Source organism: Papio anubis, chromosome 20, assembly GCF_008728515.1.
Source record: "Papio anubis isolate 15944 chromosome 20, Panubis1.0, whole genome shotgun sequence".
In the NCBI taxonomy this organism is placed as follows: Eukaryota; Metazoa; Chordata; class Mammalia; order Primates; family Cercopithecidae; genus Papio; species Papio anubis.
In genome coordinates this window covers 12586775-12613960 of record NC_044995.1, presented here as the reverse complement: position 1 = coordinate 12613960, position 27186 = coordinate 12586775, and the positions used below count along the sequence as shown (strand labels likewise).

The 27186-nt window shown below is 47.7% G+C and overlaps 1 protein-coding gene across 8 annotated transcripts in view; it reads right to left on the bottom strand.

Moving 5' to 3' along the window:
- The window catches only part of ZNF274 (zinc finger protein 274), a 32449-nt gene extending 5627 nt beyond the window's left edge, over positions 1 to 26822 (bottom strand). Inside the window, exons 1-6 of one of the 8 annotated variants that reach the window (XM_021931510.1) lie at positions 26376 to 26406; positions 25820 to 25897; positions 24307 to 24433; positions 23094 to 23189; positions 10822 to 10928; positions 738 to 1220 (exon numbers count right to left, since the gene is read on the bottom strand). In XM_021931510.1, coding sequence (XP_021787202.1) covers positions 738 to 1161 — 424 coding nt within the window. In that variant the 5' untranslated portion in view covers positions 1162 to 1220; positions 10822 to 10928; positions 23094 to 23189; ... (1 more) ...; positions 25820 to 25897; positions 26376 to 26406. Of the gene's footprint in view, positions 1 to 737; positions 1221 to 10821; positions 10929 to 23093; positions 23190 to 24306; positions 24434 to 25819; positions 26201 to 26221; positions 26352 to 26375 lie in introns of those variants that run through there. The other 7 variants (XM_003916248.3, XM_021931509.2, XM_003916249.5 and 4 more) reach the window with 7 other exon arrangements.
- Positions 26823 to 27186: the final 364 nt, after the last annotated feature.

Genomic DNA, 27186 nt, shown 5'->3' with positions numbered 1-27186 from the left:
CCACCATCCACCACACACGCAGCCTGGTGGATCTCTAAAGGTCAAATCCAGTGGTGCCACCAGTTTCTGGAACGCAGGGATCGAACCCTACTGTTTTAGAAGAACATTTTGCTTTGCTTTAGGACTAAAGTCCCCACTGGCTGTGCCAGCTCCACCCTCTGCTCGCTTCCATCACAGACATACCCGATTTTTCTGAGTTTTGCATTTACTGTGATCCCTTCCATCTTGGTCCTTACAGGCAGTGCTTCCCTCTACATGGCACATCTTTCCTACCCCCTTTCTTTACCCTGGCCAAGTTCCACTCCACACCAGGTGTCAGCTGCAGACCTTCATGAACCTTACCATCACCTCGAGCTCCTCGCAGCCCTAGCATTTTTCTATGCATTCTCATTTGTCAAATCCCTGTCTCTCCTGCTACTGCAGGCTCCGTGAGCTCAGTAGTCCCATCTATCTTATCAAGTGCTATAGGGTTTATGGTGCAGCAGGGATGCCAGAGGGATGAAAATGAAGCACTTCAACTGTGTGCATCCATCAGAAGCCCACGAAGGGCTAAAGAATGCAGGGGTTTCAGTGGCTCTGACTCAGGAACACGTGGGGAACGTGGATGTCCTCAGTCTGTATGGAGTGGGCACAATCCTTCCCATGACCTTCCCAGGAAGCCTGGAGTTCTTATCTCCCCTACAGGGTCCTCCAAGACACCCTCATTAAGCTGTCCCTCTACCCACCCTTCCACTTACCTTCCTCCTCAGATATCCAGGTCACACCCTCTACGAGGGCCACCACCTCTTGGCAGTTCTCTGGGTGCTGCGATTCCACCCATGTCCGGAGCTTCACAGGCAGTGCACCTAGGAACTGCTCTAGCACCAGCAGCTCCAGGATCTGCTCCTTGGAGCGTGCCTCAGGCTGTAGCCACTGGTGACACAGCTGTCGGAGCTGGTCCAGGGCCTCCCGGGGACCTGTCATGTCCTTATAACGGAACTGCCGGAACCTCTGGCGAGCGGCCTCAGGGTCACCTGGATGCTTGCCCTGCTGTTGGACCTGCTCACTGGGGGCATCTGGGCTCAGGCTTCCATCTTCAGCATATAGGGCCTGGATCTGGGCATTCCGGGGACCAGCCACCTCCTGGTTCAGTGTGAGGACCTCGACAACCTCAATGTTCATCAGGGGACTCTCAGCAGGAAGAGGATCCAATTTAGGGTCCAGCTGGAGCTCAGAATACTCTGTAAGTCAAAAGCAGAGCAAGATAAATGAGAATAAGCACATGAAAAGATGCTCAACATCATTATTCACTAGGGAAATACAAGTCAAAACCACAGTGGAATATACTTCACACCCACTGGGATGGCTGTTACCAAAGATGATGGTAACAGGAGAGGATGTGGAAAAACTGGAATACTCGGCCGGGCGCGGTGGCTCAAGCCTGTAATCCCAGCACTTTGGGAGGCCGAGACGGGTGGATCACGAGGTCAGGAGATCGAGACCATCCTGGCTAACACGGTGAAACCCCGTCTCTACTAAAAAAAAAAAAAAATACAAAAAACTAGCCGGACGAGGTGGCGGGCGCCTGTAGTCCCAGCTACTCGGGAGGCTGAGCCAGGAGAGTGGCGTAAACCCGGGAGGCGGAGCTTGCAGTGAGCTGAGATCTGGCCACTGCACTCCAGCCTGGGCGACAGAGGAGACTCCGTCTCAAAAAAAAAAAAAAAACAAAAAAAAAAACTGGAATACTCATACACTGTTGGTGGGAATATAAAATGCTGTACCACTCTGCGAAACAGGTTAGCAAATCCTCAGAAGTTAAACACATAGTTATCCATGACCCACAGATTCCCCCCAAGTATATATAGCTAAGAAAATTGAAAGCATATGCCCCCAAAAACTTCTATAAGAATGTTCACTGAAGTGTTATCCATAATAGCCAAAAAGTACAAATAATCCATTGTCTATCAACTGAGGAATGTATAAACAAATTGTGATCTATTCATACAATGAAATATTGGCAATCAAAAGGAATGAAGTACTACTAATATATGCTACAACACAGGTGAACCTTGAAAACATCATGCTAAGTAAAATAAGCCAGACACAAAAGGCGACATATAATATGAAATGTCCAGAATATACAGATCCAAAGACAGATAAGTAGATTAGTAATTGTTAGGAAATGGAGAAATTGAGAGGATTGGTGGGAGACTGCTAATGGGTATGGGGTTTCTTTCCTGGGTGAAGAAAATGTTCTGGAATTAGATAGTAGTGAAAGCTGTACAACCTTGTGAATATATTTAAAAACATTGAACTGTACACTTTACAAGAATGAACTTTACAATGTGTGAATTATATCTCCATATAGCTGTTATAGGGAAAAGAACAAAAGGCAATGAGGGTTGAGAAGGGATCTGTGACACTGTACATGTATCCACAGTCACAGGAAAAATAACCTTCTCCAACCTCCACTGGGGACAAGAACGAGGGTATCTGGGAAAGGCAGGGGCTCTGGGTCCTGGCACAGAGTCCACAAGAGCACACTGCTAAACTGAACTCCAGGACGGTCCTGAAATGCTGAGGCGGCAGCACAAAACAACAGGAAACAAGAAAGCCCACTAAACTCCCCTCCAAAATGCTAATTCTAAATAATCTGGCCAGCAGAGTGGCTCACACCTATGATCCCTGCACTTTGGGAGGCCGAGGTAGGAGATTCGCTTCACGCCAGGAGCTTGAGACCAGCCTGGCCAACATAGTAAGACCCTGTCTCTAAAAAAGTTTAAATTAGTCGGGTGTGATGGCATACACCTGTGGTCTTAGCTACTTGGGAGCCCGAGGCAGGAGGGCTGCTTGGGCCCAAGAATTTGATTTTACAGTTATCTATGATTGCACCACTGCACTCCAGCCTTGGTTACCAAGCCTGACATTGTCCCTAACAAATGAAGCCTTAAAAACAAATATAAAAGCATAAATAACTACAGATTATGACTTACTTCTGATATTTGTAGTGTTTAGTGGCAACGACAAGAACAAACCTGCAATTTCACCCTTGCTGTTGTGAGTATAAATGGTTAGTACAATTCCACCAGGAAGTAGCTCAGCATGAACTAGCAAAGCCACAGCAAGGAACCACAAATACTTTCACTGGATGAATCTACTGGAGCTATTCGGAGATGAAGATAGGTATAGAGGCACCAAGGGAATGAATAAAACCACCACAGCCAAACCAAATATAGCTAACACAGCACTGACCCACAACCTCTGGCAACAAGCACAGGTCAGGACTTAGATGACTGCCAGTATACCCTTTTATTGCTCCCCGCCAAGCCAATAGGGTTCTCCACTCAGAACCCTCCCTTATAAATGCACGTCTTCTCACTCCCTACCTGCCTTTGACCCTCTCTACAGAACACAAGGGACCATGGCTGGCTCCCTACTATACCTGGCTCTGAGTCAACCTCTGCGTGTGCTCATCTGGACGGCCTAGGTCTTTATTTCCACAACATACAATTCCTGCCCCGCGCGGTGTGTGTTAGGACAAAGCTGGAAGAACAGGTAGTGTTGTAACACAGTTTAAGAACATTGTTAAAAACTCCCTTGTAAGCAGTAAAACCTGCACTAGTTTTAGCGGGATTACTACAACGCAGAAAAGCGGTCGCAGGGCATAAAATTACTAGTGTGCAACAGCTGCAGCTACGTTAAAAATAAAAAAGCTCCAGCGGAAGCATCTTTCAGAGCCCGGCGGCCGCCTGCACAAGACCCTCCTCGGCCCTGGTCTCCGTCATCGCGCACTCAGGATTTCGAAGCCACAACCATAAGCTGACCCTTTCGCCCAGATCACCGTCCACACAAGACTCGCGCGCTCTGCCAGCGAAATGGGTCGACGCCTCTAGGCCACGCCTCTAACCCCGCCTCCCGGACCCGGAAAAGCGCCCAGAACTACGTCACCCGCAGGCACTACACCTCCCAGCAGCCTCTGAGACACGGGCTTCCGGTACCGTTCTCCCCACTACCCGCTGACAGGTACACGTCCTGGGCCTACATGGGGCAACGGGGCAGCGCGGCAGGAGCTTCCACGCCTGCCTCACCTGCAAGTATTTCGCCGGACTTCGCGGGCTGGAGGAGACCTTCCGCTGAGGCCACAGCAGGCGGCTCCCAACCCCTTCCCTCTCCCGGTCCTCGAGTACAAGCCCTAGTCTGTCTGGGCTTCCTGTTTGCGCGCTGCACAGGTTTGAGTGGAGGTGCCCACTGCTGGCACGGGCCCAGGTAGTCAGCTCCGCGCTGGGATCCGCCCAGAGCCAGCGGCCGCGCCGCCTCCTTGCAGCCCACGCCGTCCTTCCAGCGAGGTGGCGCAGTTGTAGAGCAGGACCTGAGCCACGCTTTTAATTCTTGACCATTCCTAGTCTACGCTTGAAGTGATTTTTCTTCTTGATAAGATTAATCAGACACACTTGAGCACCTATTTCCAACCTCTTCCCCCAAATAAGCTTTTGAGGTATTTTCATTTTGGGGGCTTGCCCTCTCCAGCTTATTTATAACTGCTGTGATCTATATTGAATTCCCTTTCTGTTTCTTAGGACTTCTGGGGACTTATTTCACCCCAAATAACTTTTCATTTGAGGGCATACTTCATTTATTTTCTCTCAATTACAGCGTTTTTTTGTTTTGTTTTGTTTTTTGAGATGGAGCTTCGCTCCTAATCACCCAGGCTGGAGTGCAGTGGCGCGATCTCGGCTCACTGCAACCTCCGCCTCCCTGATTCAAGCAATTCTGTCAGCCTCCCGAGCAGCTGGGATTACAGGTGCCCGCCGCCATACCCAGCTAATTTTTGTATTTTTAGTAGAGACGGGGTTTCGCCATGTTGGCCAGACTGGTCTCGAACTCCTGACCTTAGGTGATCCGCCCATCTCGGCCTGCCAAAGTGCTGGGATTACAGGTGTGAGCCACCGCACGCCCCAATTACAGCTCTTAAAGCTTGACTTTTTCCTGAGAAGCAGCTGGGGATAAGATTTACTGGCGGCCCAGCAGCACTGGACTAAATGCCTAGGACATGGGACGTGCACCAACTGAATCTTTACTTCCTGGGGGGGTCAGTGGCAGATCAGCACTGGGCCGCCAGCACTATTTTAGGTAATCATGCATGACACTTAAAAAATCTTAACATGTTACTTCATAAATTTCTAAAATTTTCTTTCTGTATTCCTTAATTGAGGGATTTTAGTGCCTTAGCCCCTAGGAAAACTTGGATTCTTCTACTCCACCCGCTCCCCCGCTTCTAATGTACTTACTTCTGCTTTAATCTTGATCATCAACCCATGAGGCGCCACACTCTGTTCTGTACACAGTTATCATAAAGCACCTTTTGCGTGCTATGGAACCAAGGACACCACAGTGAACAAGACAGGCCACGAACCCAGAAACTGGTGGGGAAGTGATGGACTCATTCTGTGCACCTCAGTCCTCCACATCTCAACCCACAGACTATCCCAAGACCTTTAGGACAATCCTTACCACTGTCTATTCCAGGAAATTAGCTGCTCCACTTCATGGAGAAGAAAATGGAAGCTCTTAAGTTCACCAGCAGGCAGAGGTGGAACTGGATTCTCATTCCACCCATCTCATTCCACAGACATGACTGACCCAACCCACTCATGTGGAGCTGCATGATCCCTATCAGCTGGAACTCCAAATGGCTTTGAGCGCGGCAGCTGAATGAGCCCGTAGCAACGCAGTCCCCTCACCTACAACTGTCTAATGGGTTATGAAACAAATTCACTGAGGCTCAGAGCAAGGGGTTTAATCAAGAGATTAACTTCTTGAGCCTGAGTTTCTTCAGCCGAAGTGATTAGATACTGTCCAGGCACAGCATGTGGTAAGGGCTGAGGGGACCTGCTACTTTCTCTCTCTTGACACTATTTTCTTCTCTCAGGATATTTCTACCTCTCTGCTGCTTCCCTTCCACGGTGACAAACAGGCCTTAGGCAGCTGTCTTCCTCACAGTGCTGTTTCCCAGTGAATGCTGATTAGCCAGGTATACTAGTCCAAAAGACAACAAAAAGCAATGATCTTTTCAGCAGCTTGTTGTGGGGGAAGAGTCAGAAGAGTACTTACCCTCAGCTCCCCTAATCCCTGGGCACAGTACTCCATCACTTTTTCTCCTTGTCCGGAAAGCTCTCAGCTTTCGTGTTCTCTCTCATCATTCCCTCAGTGCCACTAAGCTCCCTGTTGGATTACCTTCTGCGTCTGTCTCCTCCAGTGGACCACTGAGGCTGCCAACTGGGACTTGTGGATCTCACACCCCAAAGTAGAGCCTAGAGGAGGATGTGCCAAAGGCTGCTGATGATCTTGGCATCACTCAATTTTCGAATCAATGACAGTACCACCATTTCACGAAGGCTGCCCACAGTCACAGGAAGCAAATGTACAACCCATACACAAAAGAAATACGCCTGGCACGGTGGCTCACGCCTGTAATCCCAGCACTTTGGGAGGCCGAGGCCGACAGACCACAAGGTCAGGAGTTTGAGACCAGCCTAGCCAACATGGTGAAACCCCATCTCTACTAAAAACACAAAAATTAGCCAGGCGTGGTGGTGTGCGCCTGTAGTCCTAGCTACTCGGGAGGCTGAGGCGGGAGAATCGCTTGAACCTGGGAGGCTGAGGTTGCAGTGAGCCAAGATTGTGCCACTGCACTCCAGCCTGGGTGACAGTGCAAGACTCCATCTCAGAAAGCAAAAAAAAATAATAATAATAATAATAAAGAAATTCATGTTGGGATAGGCTAGGAACCCTGCCCAGGGTTGCAGAGTGGATGATATGGTTTGATTCTGTGTCCCTACCAAATCTCAGGTTGAAAAGTGATGCCGTGTTGGAGGTGGGGCCTGATGAACCATCAAGAATGGCTTAGCACCATCCTTCTGGTGATAAGTTAATTCACACGAGATCTGGTTGTTTAAAAATGTGTGGCTGGGCAGAGTGGCTAACGCCTGTAATCTCAGCACCTTGGGAGGCTGAGGTAGGTGGATTGCTTGAGCCCAGGAATTCTAGACCAGCCTGGGCAACATGGAAAAACCCCATCTCTACAAAAAATTAGCCAGGTGTAGCAGCATGCTCCTGTAGTCCTGGCTACTCAGGAGGCTGAGGTGAGAGAATCGCTTGAGCCCAGGAAGTCGAGGCTGCAGTGGGTCATGATCGTACCACTGCCTAGGTGAAAGTGAGACCCTGTCTAAAAAAAAAAAAAGTGTGTGGCACCTTCTTCCTCTCTCTGGCTCCTGCTTTTGCCATGATGTGCCTGTTCCCTGCCTTCCACCATAAGTAAAAAGCTCCCTGAGACCTCCCCAGAAGCCAACCAGATGCCAGTGCCACCCTTGTACAGCCTGCAGAACTGTGGGTCAATTAAACCTCTCATCTTCATAAATAACCCAGTCTCAAGTAATTATAGCAATGTAAGAACGGCCTAACATAGTGGGCAACAAAGGAGTTGGGTTCCAAACCCTGTTATTTCATGCCCTTGACACTACAGGGGTCTCCCACAGCCAGCATCTTACTTTTCCTAGAATAAGGCCTTTCATCCAGAGATCCACATGTGCACCACCCTCCTGCCTGGTATAGTCTTCCCCAACATCTTCACCTGGTTCACCTTTCCCATTCAGCTCTGAGCTCAAATGTCACCTCCTCAGAACCATCTTCCTGCTTAGTTCTAAACTACCGCTGTCCACCCATATCTCGCTTGTCCCCCAGCAACATATCCCATTGTTTCCTTCTCTTTCCAACAGATTACCATCCCAAATATCTGATTAATTTATCATGTCTGTCACCCTATCTAGAGCAGTGCTATCCAATGGAACTTTCTATAAATGAGATGTTCTAATCTGTACTGTCCAACATAGTAGCATTAGCTGCAGGGCCAATGAGCAGTTGAAAGGTGCCCAGTGCGACTGAGGTAATGAATGGGCAAGCTCATTTCTGTTGATTCAGTCAGCCATGGAATGGATGTAGGCCCAATGAAAGCAGGTGTAAGACCTGCCCCACTCGTCACTGTGATCCAGTCCTGGAACAGTACCTGGAATCCTGGCAAGTGCTCAAGTAATATTTGTTGATTCAACATAGGTTCTTTGTAACATGAGAGCACACATAGTTTGCACCCCACTTGCTTCTTTTCAGCCAAGCCCATGTCAGGGACTTGTACTTCTGGTCCCATGGTAAAATGGCTCCAGCAGCATTTCTCCAGAGGTTGATGGCTAGAATGACTTCAGGACACTACTGCTGAAACACATCAGTATTTCTAGCCTTTTTAAGCCCTCAAAGTAAGTTAATACTTCTATTTATCAAGTATTCCACACTCCAGCACTTATGACTTTCTTCAAATAGGTCCTGCTCATCCTTAATAATTTATTCTTTGGTGTAACTTTTTAAAGGTTTTAGTATCTTTTGTATATCCAGGTCAAATTTGATATTCCTGGTGTAAACCAAAGCTTGTTCTTTTTGAGATGGAATCTCACTCCTTAGCCCAGGCTGGAGTGCAGTGGTGCGATCTCTGCTCACTGCAACATCCGACTCCCGGGTTCACGCCATTCTCATGCCTCAGCCTCCTGAATTACAGGTGCATGCCACCACGCCCAGCTAATTTTTTGTATTTTTAGTAGAGACGGGGTTTCACCATGTTGGCCAAGCTGGTCTTGAACTGCTGGCCTCAAGTGATCCATTCATCTTGGCCTCCCAAAGTACTGGGATTGAGCCACCCCAGTACACGTGTGAGGCACCATACCTGGCCAAGCCAAGCTATTATTATAAATTTATTTTGTAATGTCATTTTGCTGAATCTTTCTTTTTTTTTTTTTGAGACAGAGTCTTGCTCTGTCACCCAGGCTGAAGTGTAATGGTGCAATCTCGGTTCACTGCAACCTCTGCCTCCTGGGTTCAAGCAATTCTCCTGCCTCAACTTCCCAAGTAGCTGGGATTACAGGCGCCCTCCACCACACCTGGCTATTTTTTGTAGTTTTAGTAGAGACAGGCTTTCGACATGTTTGCCAGGCTGGTCTCAAACTCCTGACCTCAGGTGATCCACCTGCCTCGGCCCCCCAAAGTGCTGAGATTACAGGCCTGAGCCATCGTGCCCGGCCAAATAGTATCATTTTAATAGTATTTCAGAGGTGTGCACCCTGGCATGCACGGCTAATTTTTAAATGTTTTGTAGAGCCCAGGAATTGCTATGCTGCCCAGGATGGTCTCCAATTCCTGGCTCCAGCAATTCTCCCACTTCAGCCTCCCAAGGTGTTGAGATTATAGGTGTGAGCCACTGCACCCAGCCCTGTCTTTAATGGGAAGTTAAAAAATCTCCACTGCTCAGGGCAGTACTCAGATGCAAGTGGTCAATTTGTTCTTAAAAAAAAACAAAAAACAAAAACAAAAAAGAAAGTTAATTTTAATGTTTCTCCTAGGACTAATTTTGGCAACTCTATACTTTTCCAAAAATCTTTCCATGTTCTGTTTGTTCATTCCTACACTCAGCAAATAATTACTGAGCACCTACACTGTGTCAGGAACTGGACCAGGAAGCAGTGACACAACAGGAGGGAGCTACCATTTCCATTCTCTGAGCACGGCTATGGGCAGCACCTCCAAAAATCAATATAAAATTCCAAAGAAGTCTCCAGGTTTTTCCACTGATGATCAACTGACACACAGCCATATTTGTGTCTTCACACTTGACTGTGTATTTTATTTTTAAATTTTTAAATTTAAATTTAAAATTTTTATCCTAATCCTCTCTGTACTGTTCCAATTTTAGTATAAGCCAAAGCAAGCACACGTGAATGTAATTTTAATAGTTTATATATATTTATATATTAAAATGTCATATACTTTAAGTACACACATACGGTTTCAAATCAGTCATAAAGAGGTTTCTCATTCTTTGTAACAACTGTGCAAAGTACTGTAACTAAAAACTACATGTAAAATATCCGTACAGGCTCTTTTCCCCTATATAGGTTTACTGTTTGGTTATTTATTCTTTACTTACTCAAAGTCATTTTGGCATTTTGTCTACCCACAAAATGAGTTATTGGAATATTATTTTCTTCTCTATTTCTGATTTATTATTATTCTTTTTTTATTCCCTTAAAGCCATTGTTCCTCTTTCTATAGGACTGCTGATGGTATTTTTCTTTCCCCCAAAAAATGTCTGCTTCAAACACTTGGTTCGTTTGTTTTCCTTCTTAATTACTAGTTAAGACATTTCAGGCTTTGAAGTTATCCCTGAGTACATGCCCTGAAACACAGGGAGAGTGGTACCCAGATAAGAGGGTCACAATTTAGTCTTAGAGATCAGATATATGGGAGGTGGCACAGAATGTAAAGTGTTCTTCAATAAAAGATCACAAAGCATGAGATCATTCTGCTTCACTGAATTCCAGCCAAAACATGTTTGACAGCCACCCAACATTCCAGACTCAACCTAGTTGCCAAGAATGTGGGCCCTGAAAAGTTCTTTGTAGCACTCAAAGTGAAGATTTTCCTGGCTGGGCGCAGTGGCTCACGCCTGTAACCCCAGCACTTTGGGAAGCCGAGACGGGTGGATCACGAGGTCGAGACCATCCTGGCTAACATGGTGAAACCCCGTCTCCACTAAAAATACAAAAAAAAAATTAGCTGGGCGTGGTGGCGGGCGCCTGTAGTCCCAGCTACACGGGCGGCTGAGGCAGGAGAATGGCGTGAACCCGGGAGGCGGAGCTTGCAGTGAGCCGAGATTGCGCCACTGCACTCCAGCCTGGGCGACAGAGCGAGACTCCGTCTTGGGGGGGAAAAGAAAAAGATTTTCTTTTACCCTCTCTTACCTACCCTTTTGTTTCAAAGCCTTGCCTTATATTCAGTCTTCTTTGAAGACATATTCTTGTCTCCTGCAACTTCTTCAGACATCTATTCGCTCAACAGCATGTACTGAGCTCCTAGTAATTCAGTCATTGTGTTAGCAAATGGGGACATATAGAAGGAAAAGAACACCTGCTCTCATCCATATTTTAAATATTTGTTCTAAATGTTCAGGTCAGAGAATAAGCAAATTAGAAGAGACAAGACTAACTACATTTACATACTTATCAGTGTTTTATGTAGGATTTGCCTTCTCTAAAACATGATATAAAAATAGGATGAGACATTTCATTTTTATTATTCAATGGGGTTCTTTCTAGTGTGCATTTTTTTCGTTCTGTCACATAAGTTGAGAGTTAAGGCTGGTTATTTGTCTGCACAGATTACATTCACAGGATGTTTGCCCATATGAGTCCTCTGATGCTGAAAACAATGAGGACTCCTACTGAAGGGGGTTCCCAAAATGCTGTGTTCAGAGAGGGATCCTTGCCAGTGAGTTCTGGGACACCCGAAGCCTTTCCAACCCTATGTTCTTAGGTAATCTCTAGTACAACTTCTGTGATGCTGAATAAGAGAGCTATGCATGAAATCTTTCCCACAGCAATTATATTCTCATGGTTTCAGAAGCTCTTCGATGTAATACTCAATGTAAGAACTTTTCCAGTATGAATTCTCTCAAGATAAGACTGAGTTAGGCCAGAAATCTTGCCTCACATGATCATATTTCTGAGGTTTCTTCCCTGTGTGAGTTCTCAGATGATGAAAAGTTCGTGAAAAAGACTTACTTCATTTGGGGTGTTTGCTGGTTAATGTCCCATGAAAGATGGCAAAGACATTAAAGAGGGCAAAAATATTAAAGAGGGCAAAGACAGGCCGAAAGTGAATTTTTTCAAACTAAACACATTTATTCCATCTTGTTCTTGGATAAAATAATGGTATGCCGTTGATCACTCCATGGCCTGTGTGACCTTCTCAAGCTATACAAAGGATGGAATCTCAAGAAGAATTTGGCTTTCTTCCTCCCAATAAAACACTCTCCTCATCAAACTTATTTTTTCAGACTCACGTTTGGTCTATGTTTCAAAAAGCTGCCAAGTTCTTATTTGTAGGACTCATTTCCTACTTAACTTTGTTTTCTTTTCTGCAGTGGCAGGATCCCAGCTCACTGCAACCTCCACCTTCCAGGCTCAAGCCATTCTCCCACCTCAGCCTCCCAAGTAGCTGGAACTATAGACACACACCACCATGCCTGGCTAATTTTTGTATTTTATGTAGCAATAGGATTTCACCATGTTGCCCAGGTTGGTTTCAAACTCCTGAGCTCAAATGATCTGCCCACTTTGGCCTCTCAAAGTGCTGGGATTATAGGCATGAGCCGCTGTGCCTGGCCCCTACTTAACTTCTTGAGAAGTAAAAACTGTAAAATGCCCTGCAGGGTTTCCTAAATCATGACCTTCATAATAGTCTCTTCCCTGCATTCCTTTCCTAATGACTAAACTCTTAACAGTTTACATCTCAAGTGTTCCACCCAACAGCCACATATATGGCAATGGTTCTTGAAGGGAAATTAGAGAGCTGAAGATTTGAGTGCCGCCTAATTTATTTCCCTACATTGCTTATTGTCACAGCATCATTCCTCATTCAGTGCTTTCCTGAGGATGAATGCAATTTGTCCTAGCATTTGTTTCCCTTCTACTTAAACCAAGGGTCCCCAACTGCCAGGCCATGAACTGGTACCAAGCTGCACAGCAGGAGGTGAGCAGCAGGCAAGTGAGCATTACCACCTGAGCTCCGCCTCCTGTCAGATCAGCAGTGACACTGGACTCTCACAGGAGCATGAACCCTATTGTAAACTGTGCATGTGAGGGATCTAGGCTGCATGCTCCTTATGAGAATCTAATGCCTCATGATCTGGGGTGGAACAGTTTCATCTCAAAACCATCCCTCCCCACCCCAAGGTCCATGGAAAAACTGTCTTCCACAAAACTGGTCCCTAGTGTCAAAAAGGTTGGGAACTGCTGACTTAACTGCCGTTCTTGCTATCATGGGAAGCTGGAGAAGCACACAGGGTGAGTTGTCAAAATGGTCCAGTGGCTCAAATGCAATTCTGGCATTAATTAGGGGCGTATACGTGTTGGGAGAAACCGACCACTTTAGAAGACAGTTCTCTCATCTCACTCTTTCACACGTGGCATTTCCCGTCTGAGCCTGTGACTTCCAAGCGGATGTTTTTTTTTTTTTTTTTTGAGGGGTAGGAGTCTTCACTCTAGCCAGCCCAGACTGGAGTGCAGTGGTAGCGATCTGCGGCTCCTGCAAGCTCCACCTCGAGGTCAGCCGCCATTCTCCTGCCCTCAGCCCTCCCAAGTAGCTGGGGACTGCGGCCCACCACCACGGCACGGCTAATTTTTGTGTTTTGAAGTAGAGATGGGGTTTCTGGGCTGGTGATCTCCTGACCTGGAGTGATCCGCCCACCTCGGCCCTCCCAGGTAGGATTGCAGTGAGCCACTGTGACCAAAAGCAGGATATTTTTATGTGTGCTATGGCGGATTATCCTTCTTAAGTATAAATAGGTGTATTCGACTGACTTTGGAAACCTTTGAGTGTCTCCATGGTGCCTTCTCATTCATTTGTCATTCCAAGAATCAGTTAAGACATGGGACAGTTCAAAAACTTCAATCAATGTGAAAGCTACTGAGTTATCCATACTATTAGTGTGTGTGTGTGTATATATGTATATATATTTTGTTTGTTTGTTTGTTTTGAGACAGAGTCTCACTCTGTCACCAGGCTGGAGTGCAGTGGTGCCATCTCGGCTCATTGTAACCTCCGCCTCCTGGGTTCAAGCGATTCTCCTGCCTCAGCCTCCTGAGTAGCTGGGACTACAAGCGAGCACCACCACGCCCAGCTAATTTTTGTATTTTTATTTATTTATTTATTTATTTATTTATTTATTTATTTATTATTTTTATTTATTTTTTTGAGACAGAGTCTTGCTCTGTCGCCCAGGCTGGAGTGCAGTGATGCTACCTCGGCTCACTGCAAGCTCCACCTCCCGGGTTCATGCCATTCTCCTGTCTCAGCCTCCCGAGTAGCTGGGACTACAGGTGCCCACAACCACACCCGGCTATTTTTTGTATTTTTAGTAGAGATAGTTTCACCGTGTTAGCCAGGATGGTTTCAATCTCCTGAACTCATGATCTGCCTGCCTCGGCCTCCCAAAGTGCTAGGATTACAGGTGTGAGTCACCGTGCCCGGCCAAGTTTTGTATTTTTAGTAGAGACAGGTTTCACCATGTTGGCCAGGATGGTCTCAATCTCTTGACCTTGGGATCTGCCTGCCTCGGCCTCCCAAAGTGCTGGGACTACAGGCCTGAGCTACCGCACCTGACCTTTTTTTTTTTTAAGACAGAATCTCTCTTTGTTGCCTAGGTTGCGATACAGTAGCATGACCTTGGCTCACTGTACCTTCAACCTCGTGGGCTCAAGTAATCCTCTCATCTCAGTCTCCCAAGTAGCTGGGACTGCAGGCATGTGCCCCGACACTTGTTTTGTTTTGTTTTTTTGTGGTACAGAGAGAGTCTTACTTTGTTGCTGACACTTTTCTCAAGTAATCCTCCCACCTGGGGCCTCCCAAAGTGCTGGGATTACAGGCCTGAGCAACTGTGCCCAGCCTATTGTAAATGTTTGTTTAAAATTATTTCAACATAGGGGCCGGGTGTGGTGGCTAACGCCTATAATGCCAGCACTCTGGGAGGCCAAGGCAAGTGGATCACCTGAGGAGTTCGAGACCAGCCTGGCCCAACACGGTGAAACCCCGTCTCTACTAAAAATACAAAAATCAGCTGAGCATGGTGGTGCATGCCTGTAATCCCAGCTACTAAGCAGGCTGAGGCAGGAGAATTGCTTTACCTGGGAGGCGGAGGTTGCAGTAAGCTAAGATCGCACCAGTGCACTCCAGCCTGGGTGACAGAGTAAGACTCCATCTCAAAAAAGAAAAAAAAGATTAAAAATTATTTCAACATAAAAAGTAAAAAACAGGCCAGCTGTGGTGGCTCACACCTGTAATCCCAGCACTTTGGGAGGCCCAGGTGGGAGGATCACTTGAGGTCAGGGATTCAAGACCAGCCTGGCCAACATGGTGAAACCCTGTCTCTACTAAAAAATCCAAAATATCAGGTGTGGTGGCAGGTGCCTGTAGTCCCAGCTACACAGGAGGCTGAGGCAGGAGAATTGCTTGAACCTGGGAGGTGGAGGTTGCAGTGACGTGAGATGGGGCCACTGCACTTTTGCCTGCGTGACAGAGTGAGACCCTGCCTCAAAAAAAAAAAAAAAAAAAGGTAAAAAACAAAACACAAAAAGCACAGAAAACAGAAACCCCTTATTTCCTCTCCTCAGCAAAGTCTAGGTCTTTACCAGACATCCCCACATCCTTGGCTAATGCCAAAAACTCAGAAATTATTTTTCTCCCTTATCTCACACACACTCTCTCTCTCTCTCTCTCTCACACACACACACACACACACACACAATTTTTGAAACAAAGGCTGGAGTGCAGTGGTGCTAACATAGCTTACTACAATCTCAACCTCCCAGGCTGAAGTGATCCTCCTGCCTCCACACCCGGCTAATTTTTATTTTTTTGCAGAGACTTGTATTCACCATGTTTCCCAGGCTGGTCTCAAACTTCGGGCCTCAAGCAATCCTCCTGCTTTGGCGTCCCAAAGTGTTGGGGTTACAGGCATGCACCCACCTGGCCCTTTTATCTCATGTTTTATATACATATATATATATATATATATATTTTTTTTTTTTTTTTTTTTGAGATGGTATCTTGCTGTGTTGCCCAGGCTGAAGTGCAGGGGAACAATCACAGATCAATGCAGCCTCAAACTCCCAAGCTCAAGCACTCCTCCTGCCTCAGCCTCCCAAGGAGCTGGGACTACAGGGATGCAGCACCACATCTGGCTTATTATTTTTATTTTTAGTAGAGAAGATGTTTTGCTTTGTTAGTCAGGTAGTCTTGAACTCCTTAGCTCAAGTGATCCTCCCACTTTAGCCTCCCTAAGTGCTGGAATTCCAGTCATAAGCCATCACACCTGGTCCCTTTATCATATTTTTAAAAGAAGCGATGGACACATACAGGCACAGTCCTGTAGTCTCAGCTACTCAGCAGGCTGGGGCAGGAGAATCACTTGAACCTAGGAGGCAAGAGGTTGCAATGAGCCAAGATTGCACCAATGCCTGCCAGAAGCCTGGGTGACAGAGCAAGACTCTCCAAAAAAAAAAAGGCCAGGTGGCAGTGGCTCACGCCTGTAATCCCAGCACTTTGGGAGGCCAAGGCAGGCGGATCACGAGGTCAGGAGATCGAAACCATCGTGGCTAACATGGTGAAACCCCGTCCCTACTAAAATTACAAAAAATTAGCCGGGTGTGGTGGTGGCCGCCTGTAGTCCCAGCTACTCAGGAGGCTGAGGCAGGAGAATGGCGTGAACCCAGGAGGTGGAGCTTGCAGTGAGCCGAGATCGCGCCACTGCACTCCAGCCTGGGCAACAGAGCGAGACTCTGTCTCTAAAAAAAAAAGAAAAAAAAAACAAGAAAAAAGATATTGACAAAAAGAATGTTCAGTTGGACCTGTATCTTCTGTGGGTTCCACATCTGTGAATTCAACAAACTCTGGATTGAAAATATTTGAGAAAAAAAAAAAAAAGAACGATGTGCCAAACATGGTGGCTAAAGACGGTAATCTCCACACTTTGGGAAACTGACACGGGGAGGACTGCTTAAGGCCAGGAGCTCAATCCAGCCTGGGCAACATGGTGACAAAAAAATATAAAAATTAGCCAGGTGTAATGGCACACACATGTAACAAAGCTACTCGGGAAGCTGAGGCAGGAGGATGACTTGAGCCCAGGAGTTCAAGGCTGCAGTGAGCATGATCATGCCACTACCCGTCAGCCTGGGTGATACACAGAGTGAGACCTCAACTCGAAAATATATATAAAGGATGGCTGCAAATGTACTGAACATGTGCAAACTTTTGTTCCTTGTCACCATTCCCTAAACAGTATAACAACTACTTACGCAGCATTTACATCATATTCGGTATTATAAGTAACCTAGAGATGACTTCAACTATATGGGAGGATGTGAGTAGGTCATATGCACACCATTTTATACTGGGGACCTGAGCATCTGTGGATTTTGTTATGTGCAGGAGGTCCAACTTTACATGCGAAATATGTTAGACACAGTCACCTATGAGAAATTCTTGGTGGCCTGTTCTTTCATGCCTCTCAATTATTCGCCTAGTCCCACTGAGTTCACCTATGAATCACACACACCTGACTCCCCCAATGTGCTGTTACTCTCAGGCCACTTATTACCACGTTAGCAGGTATTACCAGGTGTAATTGCGGGCCCTGCCTGCCTCCAATCTGTGACATACCACAATTCTTGCTTCACAAGCCACCCCGAGTGAGCTGTGCTGTGAAAAGCAGCGTCACATCCCTTCATTTTACTTGCTCCTAGTCCACTAGGCTCGAAGGGCCCCTCAAAATGCCAAGTTCTTTCCCATCTGACAGGATGGTGCCTCCATGCCTAGAAGCTCTCTTCACCACTAATCCTGTATGTCCACGGACTTATTTTCCTTCAGGAATTGGCTTAAATCTCACCCCTGCAGTGTCTCCTGACTAGGTCTTCCAAAGTAATTCCCCACTGCTCCCCCTCTTTATACCAGGTTCTTTTCCTTCTCAGTACATTTATCACTGTATCTGTGTAACATGTTTGTAAAAGGCCATGACTGCTTAGACCATGACATCTAAGATGGTAGGGATTATGTAAGTGCTTTGGTTTATCACCAAAGTTTTTAGTGAGTATATTGCACGGGACAGAAAAGGCCCTCCATAAGATCTGTGAGGTGAGAGAAGGAGAAGAGGAAGGATAGCATCTAGTTAAGGACTCTTTCTGTGACAGAGCAGAGATGAGTTGGACACCCATCACCTCAGGCCTAGGCTGCAACAGTACCTCCTGATGAGCCTCCCCTCATGTGGCCTCTGACTCTGGCACACCAACCTGAATCTGTCACCTGTGGAGCCAGCTCTCCCAAGATGTGTGGCACCCACAGTGCCCCAGACACCAGCCAGATTTAGGATACTACCAGATCATCCAGAAGCGTATGGCCTGGAGGTTTGCCCATTCAGAACATGGGTCCTGAGCTCCAAGAAGGATGAAATGCAGACCTGTCACAGCCTGAGTAATCCAGAGACATAAAGACCAAAAGGAAGATCAGGAGGCTGGGCTGGGCGCGGGGGCTAACGCCTGTAATCCCAGCACTTTGGGAGGCCGAGGTGGGCAGATCACAAGGTCAAAAGATCAAGATCATCCTGGCCAACATGGTGAAACCCTGTCTCTACTAAAAATACAAAAAATTAGCTGGATGTGGTGGTGCACACCTGTAGTCCCAGCTACTCAGGAGGCTGAGGCAGGTGAATCACTTGAACCTGGGAGGCGGAGGTAGCAGTGAGCCGAGATGGCGCCGCTGCACTCCAGGCTGGTGATAGAGCGAGACTCCTTCTCAAAACCAAGGGGCACAGAAACCACTGCAGGCAGATACAAAGCACTTGTATTGCTGGAGACCTTGCAGGTGAAATAGTTTAGTGACCTCTTTTGCTAACAAAGATTTTCAGTGAAGGGAACGGAAGGAAAAACTTTGAATGTGGAAACGAAAAACAAAATATTAATGCTGAGCCAGGAAGCTGAAATACAAAGAAACCAGAAACAGGGCCCAGAGAAAGGCTGGGGGTCGGGGAGAGTCACAGACTCTAGCCCTCTATTCTGTGGCAAACAGGTCATCACCAAGGATGGGAGTTAGGTGAGGATGTCACAGCTCAGTACTGCCAGAAGTGGGTAGTTCTGATGCCGCTTGCATCACAGCACAGACAACAAAGAGAAGGGAAAGCATCCAGTGTGCTCTGCATTCAGCACACTGATAGAAAAGCTGACCAAGCAAACACACAAAGAAAACCACCTCCCCAACGTAACTTATGAATACTGACACAAAAATCCTTTAGAAATTCAGGACTCCAGCAGCACGTTACAAAAGCACTTCTATAAATATTATACTCCTATGTTAACTGCTCAAAGGAGAATCGTGTGACCACTTTAGTAAGCTCTAGAAGGGAAATAGGAGATATTACCGATTTTCATTCATTAGAAAAGACAAGATGATTATTTGTTAATCCAGATAAAACTGATTTGAATCAAAGCAGAATCCAGCATCAAGCTCATCAAAACCTAACTTTTCCATTTAAGTCAGAGACTAGATACCAACTCTTCACACTCTGAGCTTCACACGATTTTGGACATACTACCCACAATGAACACAACTGCATGATGTAACACAACTGTTACAGATGATAAAAACACTGGCCAGGCATGGTGGCACATGGCTGTAGTCCCAGCTACTCAGGAGGCTGAGGCACCAGAATTACTTGAACCCAGGGGGTGGAGGTTGCATGAGCCGAGATCACACTGCCCTCCAGCCTGGGTGACAGAGGGAGACTCCGTCTCAAAAAAAAAAAAAAAAGAGAGAGATAAAAGAATTTTTTTTCTTTTTTTGAGATGGAGTCTCGCTCTGTCGCCCAGGCTGGAGTGCAGTGGCATGATCTCAGTTCACTGCAACCTCTGCCTCCTGGGTCCAAGTGATTCTCCTGCCTCAGCCTCCCAAGCAGCTGGGGTTATAGGTGCCCGCCACCACGCCCAGCTAATTTTTGTATTTTTAGTAGAGACGGGGTTTCACCATGTTGGTCAGGCTGGTCTCGAACTCCTGACCTCGTGATCTGCCCACCTCGGCCTCCCAAAGTGACGGGATTACAGGTGTGAGCCACCGTGCCGGGCCAAAAAAGATCAAAGAATTTACGAGCATGACAGGTTCATCTGGAACAACTATGCAAGACCATGAGGCAGGATTAACTTGACCAGGTAACAGTAATAATGAAAACCTAATTAAATGTAATACACATCCCAAGAGGATTTTCTCAATGAACACTGACAAGCTGAGAATAAGTGTTTATCTGGAGAAATAGATGGCTAAAGCCAGCTAACACTTTTTTTTTAATAACAAGGGGAACTATTATATATCAAAGCACAGTAACATGGCTTTTACTCAGACAGAAAAGATGAAGGGAGAGTCCATAGAGGCCTGTATATAAAGACAGCTACTTAGTCCATAACAAATATGGTATTTCCAGTAAGCAGAGGATGAACCCCATCCATATATAAAAGGACATTCCAGATAAACTGAACTAAAAAGAAAAAAATTTAAGTGATGTAATCCCAGCACTTTGGGAGTCTGAGGCAGGAGAACTGCTTGAATGCAGCAGTTTGAGGTATATAACAAATACTACAACACACTAAAGTGTTTGGATAATCTACCTATATATGATACAGAATCTAGAATAGAAATAAAGACATATTTGAAAAAAAAAAGAAATTATAAAACTTCTGTATAGAGACTACAGAAAGGTAGACAATACATGGTCTGGGATATGATATTTCAATATTCACATCCAGAACATATAGAATTCCTACAAATAAAAAAGAAAAAAATGGGAAAATACATGAACTCACAAAAGAAAAAATACAAACAGGCCATAGATTTATAAAATATGTCCAACTTGGTCCATTGTGAGGAAAATGTGAACTACATTGAACACATTGTATTTATCCCATCAGATCTGCAAACCTCCAAAAGACCATTACAAATTGCTGTTGATAAAGAAGAAAAAGAGCTGTCATTTACTTCAGCAACTCTATGTATTCTGAAGGATTTTAAATTTTTTTTTTTGAGACTGGGTCTCACTGTCAACCTGGTTAGAGTGCAGTGGCACGATCATAGCTTACTATAACCTCAAACTCCTAGCCTCAAGCAATCCTCCTGCCTTGGGCTCCCAAATTGCTGGGATTACAGGAATAAGCCCTGTGCCTTGCCTATTTTAAAAGATTTATGTTTGGCCGGGCACGGTGGCTCAAGCCTGTAATCCCAGCACTTTGGGAGGCCGAGACGGGTGGATCACGAGGTCAGGAGATCGAGACCATCCTGGCTAACCCGGTGAAACCCCATCTCTACTAAAAAATACAAAAAACTAGCCGGGCGAGGTGGCGGGCGCCTGTGGTCCCAGCTACTCGGGAGGCTGAGGCAGGAGAATGGCGTAAACCCGGGAGGCAGAGCTTGCAGTGAGCTGAGATCAGGCCACTGCACTCCAGTCTGGGTGACAGAGGGAGACTCCGCCTCAAAAAAAAAAAAAAAAAAAAGATTTATATTTATATATATACATATATATTTGTACTTTTTTCTGGGGGGGGATGGAGTCTTGCTCTGTCACGTAGTGGCATGATCTCTGCTCACTGCAACCTCCGTCTCCTGGGTTCAAGCGATTCTCCTGCCTCAGCCTCCCAAGTAGCTGGGATTACAGGCACAAACCACCACACCCAGCTAATTTTTTTTTTCTTTTTTTTTTTTTGAGAAGGAGTGTTGCTCTGTCGCCCAGGCTGGAGTACAGTGGCACGATCTCAGTTCACTGCAAGCTCCACTTCCCGGGTTCACGCCATCCTCCTGCCTCAGCCTCCCGAGTAGCTGGGACTACAGGCACCTGCCACCACACCCAGCTAATTTTTTGTATTTTTAGTAGAGATGGGGTTTCACTGTGTTAGCCAGGATGGTCTCGATCTCCTGACCTCGTGATCTGCCCACCTCGGCCTCTCAAAGTGCTGGGATTACAGGCGTGAGCCACTGCACTTGGCCCATGCCCAGCTAATTTTTGTATTTTTAGTAGAGATGAGGTTTTACCATGTTGGCCAGGCTGGTCTCAAACTCCCGACTTCAAATAGTCTGCCTGCCTTGGCCCCCCAAAGTGCTGGGATTACAGCCACGAGCCACTGTGCCCGGCCTATTTTTTTTAGAGAGACAGGGTCTCAAACATTCCCCCACCTCAGCCTCCCAAAGTGCTGGGATTACAGGCGTGAGCCACTGTGCCTGGCCTTAACGGATCTGAGATGGTAATCTGTCACTACCAGATTTTTAGTCTACAACATTGGTTGATCCTGTAGTTCCATTTTTAGAAATCCAACCTACAGAAAAACCAACTCATTCATGCAAAAAAAAAGTATGCAAGGAGGTTTTCTGTAGTAAACTTAATGTCCATCAAAAGAAGAAAAATCAAATGTGGACCACACCGAAGCTGTTAATAAAGTGGAGGTCGGGCACAATGGCTCATGCGTATAATCCCAGCGCTTTGGGAGGCCAAGGTGCGTGAATCACTTGAGGACAGGAGTTCAAGAACAGCATGGCCAACATGGTGAAACTGTCCTTTACTAAAAATACACAAATTAGCCTGGAGTCATGGTGCACACTGTAATCCCAGCTACTGCAGAGGCTGAGGCTGGAGAATCACTTGAACCCGGGAGGCGGAGGTTGCAGTGAGCTGAGATCATACCACTGCACTCCAGCCTGAGCAACAGAGTGAGGCGCCATCTCTCAAAAAATAAATAAAATAAAGCAGACCAGACAGACGCGGTGACTCATGCCTGAAATCCCAGCACTCTGGGAGGCTGAGGTGGGTGGATCACTTGAGCTCAGGAGTTCAAGACCAGCCTGGGCAACATGGTGAAACACTGTCTCTACAAAAAAAAAATTAAATGGGCATGGTGGTACTTGCCTATAGTTCCAGCTACTTGGAAGGCTGAGGTAGGAGGACAGCTTGAGTCCAGGATGCAGAGGGTGCAGTGAGCTGAGATCATGCCACTGCACTCCAGCCTCGGTGACAGAGTGAGAGCCAGTCTCCAAATCAAAAAGAAGCTGAACTGTCTGTATTACAACACCCTCAAAATGTGTATATATATTCGCATACATTCACATAAGCCTATGTAAGAAAGTTTGGCTGGAAATACACACCAGGGTTACTGGTGGTTATGAGGGGAAGGCAGAGTAGACAATGCATGTAACAGACTAAGGGAGCCCCTACTGTCAACACAAGTATCACCTGCCACCAGCAACAGGTTCACTTTCAACCAAGCAGGACACTGCTGATTCTGGGGCCAGAGAAAAACTTAAGAGTTTGGTTCTGCAACTGCTCATCACAGCACCCCATCTGGGGTATCCCAATGCCTACTGCTTTTCCAAGATATGGGTCCCTGACTAATCAGTTGGCCCCTTCCCTGTGGGGGCTTCCCATGTCTGGTTCTCACCTGGAATGGTGTCTTGAGGAATTCCTCTCTCCACTGGCCAGAAATCTTCTGCCTCCTCTAACTGAGATACCACATCTGGTTTGGAAAGCTGATGTTCTGCTCAAAGGAAAAGAGACAGGGCTTGTGGGGGTCTGTGTTCGGGAGAAAATGCTATCCTACTGCAGCACAAGCCATCTCCAGCTTCTCCCCTGCTAAGGCATGACATACATGACTTCTGGCCTAGAGCGGTGAACACAACTCCATCCATCCGTTGTTGGCTTTCTAAGACTCCTTTGCCAAGCAGCTACGGAGCCCAATTCTGGTCAGCCAGACACAAAGACAGAGCGGTCAGCTGGGAAAGCTTTGCTTTCTGGTTCAACATGACAGCTATGAAAGAGACTTGGCTGGGGCTACCCCTTCTCCTTGTTTCTGCCTTGAGCACAGATGCAATGCTTGGAGCCACAGCTGTGCAATGACTAGGGGGAACATGGAAAGGTTCACAATAACCAGAGTCTGAAGGGACAGGCTTTTTTTTTTTTTTTTTTTGAGACAGAGTCTTGCTTGGTTGCCCAAGCTGGAGTGCTGTGATCCAATCTCAGCTCACTGTAACCTCCTCCACCTCCCAGGTTCAAGCAATTCTCCTGACTCAGCCTCCTAAGTAGCTGGGGCGCCGGGCTAATTTTTGTATTTTTAGTAAAGACAGGGTTTCATCATGTTGGTCAGGCTGGTCTAGAACTCCTGACCTCAACTGATCTGCCTGCCTCAGCCTCCCAAAGTGCCAGGATTACAGGCGTGAGCTACCGTGCTTGGCAGGGACAGGCTCTTTGGTGCTACTCCTAAACCGTTGGGACACTGGCATCACATTGTCTGGAATTTCTGTGGAGTTGTTTGTTTGTTTGTTTTGTTTTTTTAAATAGAGACAGGGTCTATGTTGCCCATACTGGTCTCAAACTCCTGGGCTCAAACAATCCTCCTGCCTCAGTCTCCTAAACTGAGCCACCATGCTTGGCTGGAGCTCTTGTTACAAAAACAATACGCATCCACTACTGCAGCTGAAAACATCCCCCACAGACCCATCTCCCTGGTATTCAGGGAGGGATGGACTAGGCAAGGCTTCAGAAGTCATCCTGAAAAGCTGCCCTTTTCCTACTGGTGCCCCTGCAGTCTGAACCCAAGCAGACACATACTTCAGAGGTGCTACACAGATCCTTATTGACCTGGAGGCCAGCCTTACCCACTGAGACCAGGTTCCTGTAGTTCTCCAGCATCACTTCCCTGTACAGGGACTTCTGTTTGAGGTCCAGCAGTCCCCACTCTTCCGGGGTAAAACCCAGTGTTACATCTTCAAAGGTCACTGGTTCCTAAAAATCCAGATTCTTGTTCAGCCATGGGCCATCCGCATCCATGACAAAAGAAAGACAGGGGAGGCTGACCAGGCCAGTGAAAGCACAGAATGGTCTACAAGATGACCCAAGGGCATTCTGGCAGTCTCATCCTGAGTTCCTGTCTTTGTCTGAAACCCCAAGCAAACCCAAGCTTGACTCTGTTCAGGTTACAATAAGGAGAGCAACACATGAGTCCTCTGTAGCATATGAAAACCTGTCCATTTATTTTATTTTATTTATTTATTTATTTGTTTGTTTTTGAGACAGAGTCTCACTCTGTCTCCTAGGCTGGAGTGCAGTGGTGCAATCTCAGCTCACTGCAGCCTCCGCCTCCCGAGTTCAAGCGATTCTCCCACCTCAGCCTCCTGAGTAGCTGGGATGACAGGTGCACACCACCACACCCGGCTAATTTTTGTATTTTTAGTAGAGATGAGGTTTCACCATGTTGGTCAGGCTGGTCTCGAACTCCTGACCTCGTGATCCGTCTGCCTCAGCCTCCCAAAGTGCTGGGATTACAGACGTGAGCCACGGCACCCGGCCCTATTTCTTATTCATTTGAAAATTCTGACTTTGAGAGTGGTGCGTATGCCTCCTAGGGAATTCTCTGAGCTGCACCATCACACCCAAGCTGTCAGCCCCTACCCAGGGCCCTGATGCTTCTTTCTATGTCCTTCACCTGTCAGGGATCCATCCTCACCTGTCTTTTCTATTTGTTATTGAATTCTGCTGCTGTCACCTCTTGCTCGATGCCAATTTATCTGCTGAAATCTAAACATAAGCCTGATTCCTGCATAGACCTGTCAATTACTCTTTGGGAGGCTGAGGTGGGCGGATCACCTTAGGTCAAGAGTTCGAGACCAGCCTGGCCAACATGGTGAAACCCCGTCTCTACTAAAAATACAAAAAAAAAAAGTAGCTGGGCATGGTGGCACACGCCTGTAGTCCCAGCTACTCGAGGAGGCTGAGGCAGGAGAATCATTTGAACCCAGGAGGCGGAGGTTGCAAGATAGCACCAGTGCACTCCAGCCTGGGCGACAGAGGGAGACTCCATCTCAAAAACCAAAAAAACAAACAAAAGTCCTGTCAATTACTCTTCCCAGTATAAAGGATACAAGGAAGAGCCTTGACCTGGCCTTCAGAAGCCCCTACAATCTGGTCTCAGAAATATTCTAACTACACCCTTGGAAAACCAAACCACCTGCGGTTCCACTATCACGCAGGATCTCTCATGCCCAACCAATCTACCCCTCCCCGAGGTGCTCTGGGGGACGGGGGTATCTCAGGGAAGGTGGTATCTCACCACCATCCGCATCCCCCCAGGTGCAGCAGCGGACACAAAAGCCGAAGGAAGCCTCTACTCACACAGGACCAGGCCGTCGGAAGCCTTGAGGCCATAGTTTCCTCCTTCTCAATGTGTCTCTGGTGGAAGTGGGCAGAGTCCTGAGGAAACCGAAGTTGGGAGGGGAGGGAGAGGCGTAAGAGCTCCGCTAGGGAGCTACCCCAGCCTCCGCCCAGGAACGGCTCCCTCAGCGGGAAATGACAAGTCCAGCCAAACTGGAAAACGCCCAGAGTGAGTCACAGGACTCCCACAGTACTGGATAGCACCAGTTTTCCCCTCCCCGAGAGGACACCGAGCCTCCTCTGTCCCGCGCATCGGAGGGGATCGCCTCCCTGGCCCAGACCCCACGCTCCTGGAGGCGATCTGTTCTCTCCACCCCGGCGCCCCGAAAGCACTGTCTCCCCTCGGGGTTCCGGGTCACCGACCCCATCCCACAGAGCGGCGGGAGGACTGCAGGCACGGCCAGCTCCGGGTACCCGAGCTCGGCGGGAAATGCAGAGGACGCGCTCGCCCCCAACTAACGGTTCCGGACCCGCCCAGCGCAGCCCCCGACGGACGCATGTTTCGCGCGGCACTCACCCGGCGCGCGCCGCACAATGGCGCCCGTCGGCCGGCGGCGAAGTGCGTCAGCCCGCCGTCCCGGACTACAACTCCCAGATGCCCCCGCGGCGTGCCAGCTCGCCTCACCCAGCGGCGGCCATCTTGACCGGCCGGTTAGGGGCGGCAGGCGAAGCCAGGGAGGGCAGGAGGAGGGCAGTCGTCGATGTCCCTCGGCGGTCCAGCTAGGCAAGGGGAAGCCTCTGATGAGGGACGCTAGGCCGCAGGGCCCCACACTAATGTGGGCGGCGACCCGAGCTGGAAGAGAGTCGTGCCCTGCCACGAAGGCGACCACTCTTGGGGCAGAGCAGAAGCTGGAGATAGGAAAGGAGCTGGACAGGGGTCAGGCCGGAAGTGCGGAGTAGGTGATGCTTAGTTGGTGGCGGTGGGGGCGGGATTAATTATGACGTCCCTTGGGAAAAGGAAGGGCGGGTAGGGCCGGAAGTGCAGGGGGCGGGCCTAACTGGCCGTCCATCTCGGTGGAGGGGCGGGGACAGGGAGGGCGGGGAGAAGGAGGCGGGGCTAGGGTCCACGCAACTTTTGGGGAAGGGGGCGCGACTGGAGGACGGAAGTCGCGGGGGGGAGTGGGGAGGTACTGTAGTTCCACCAGTTTCAAAGGCGAGAAAGAAGGCGAGGACTGGGAGAGCAGGAAGTGTGCAGGAGTTGGGACTGACGGCACCTATGTTTCTGGGAGATGGGTCCTGCCTAGAAGTGAGGGTGGATAGGGCCAAGTGTCCGCTCAAGGTCAGGGAGGGGAGGGAAACTCGGAGGACCGGAAGAGTGATGGGAATGT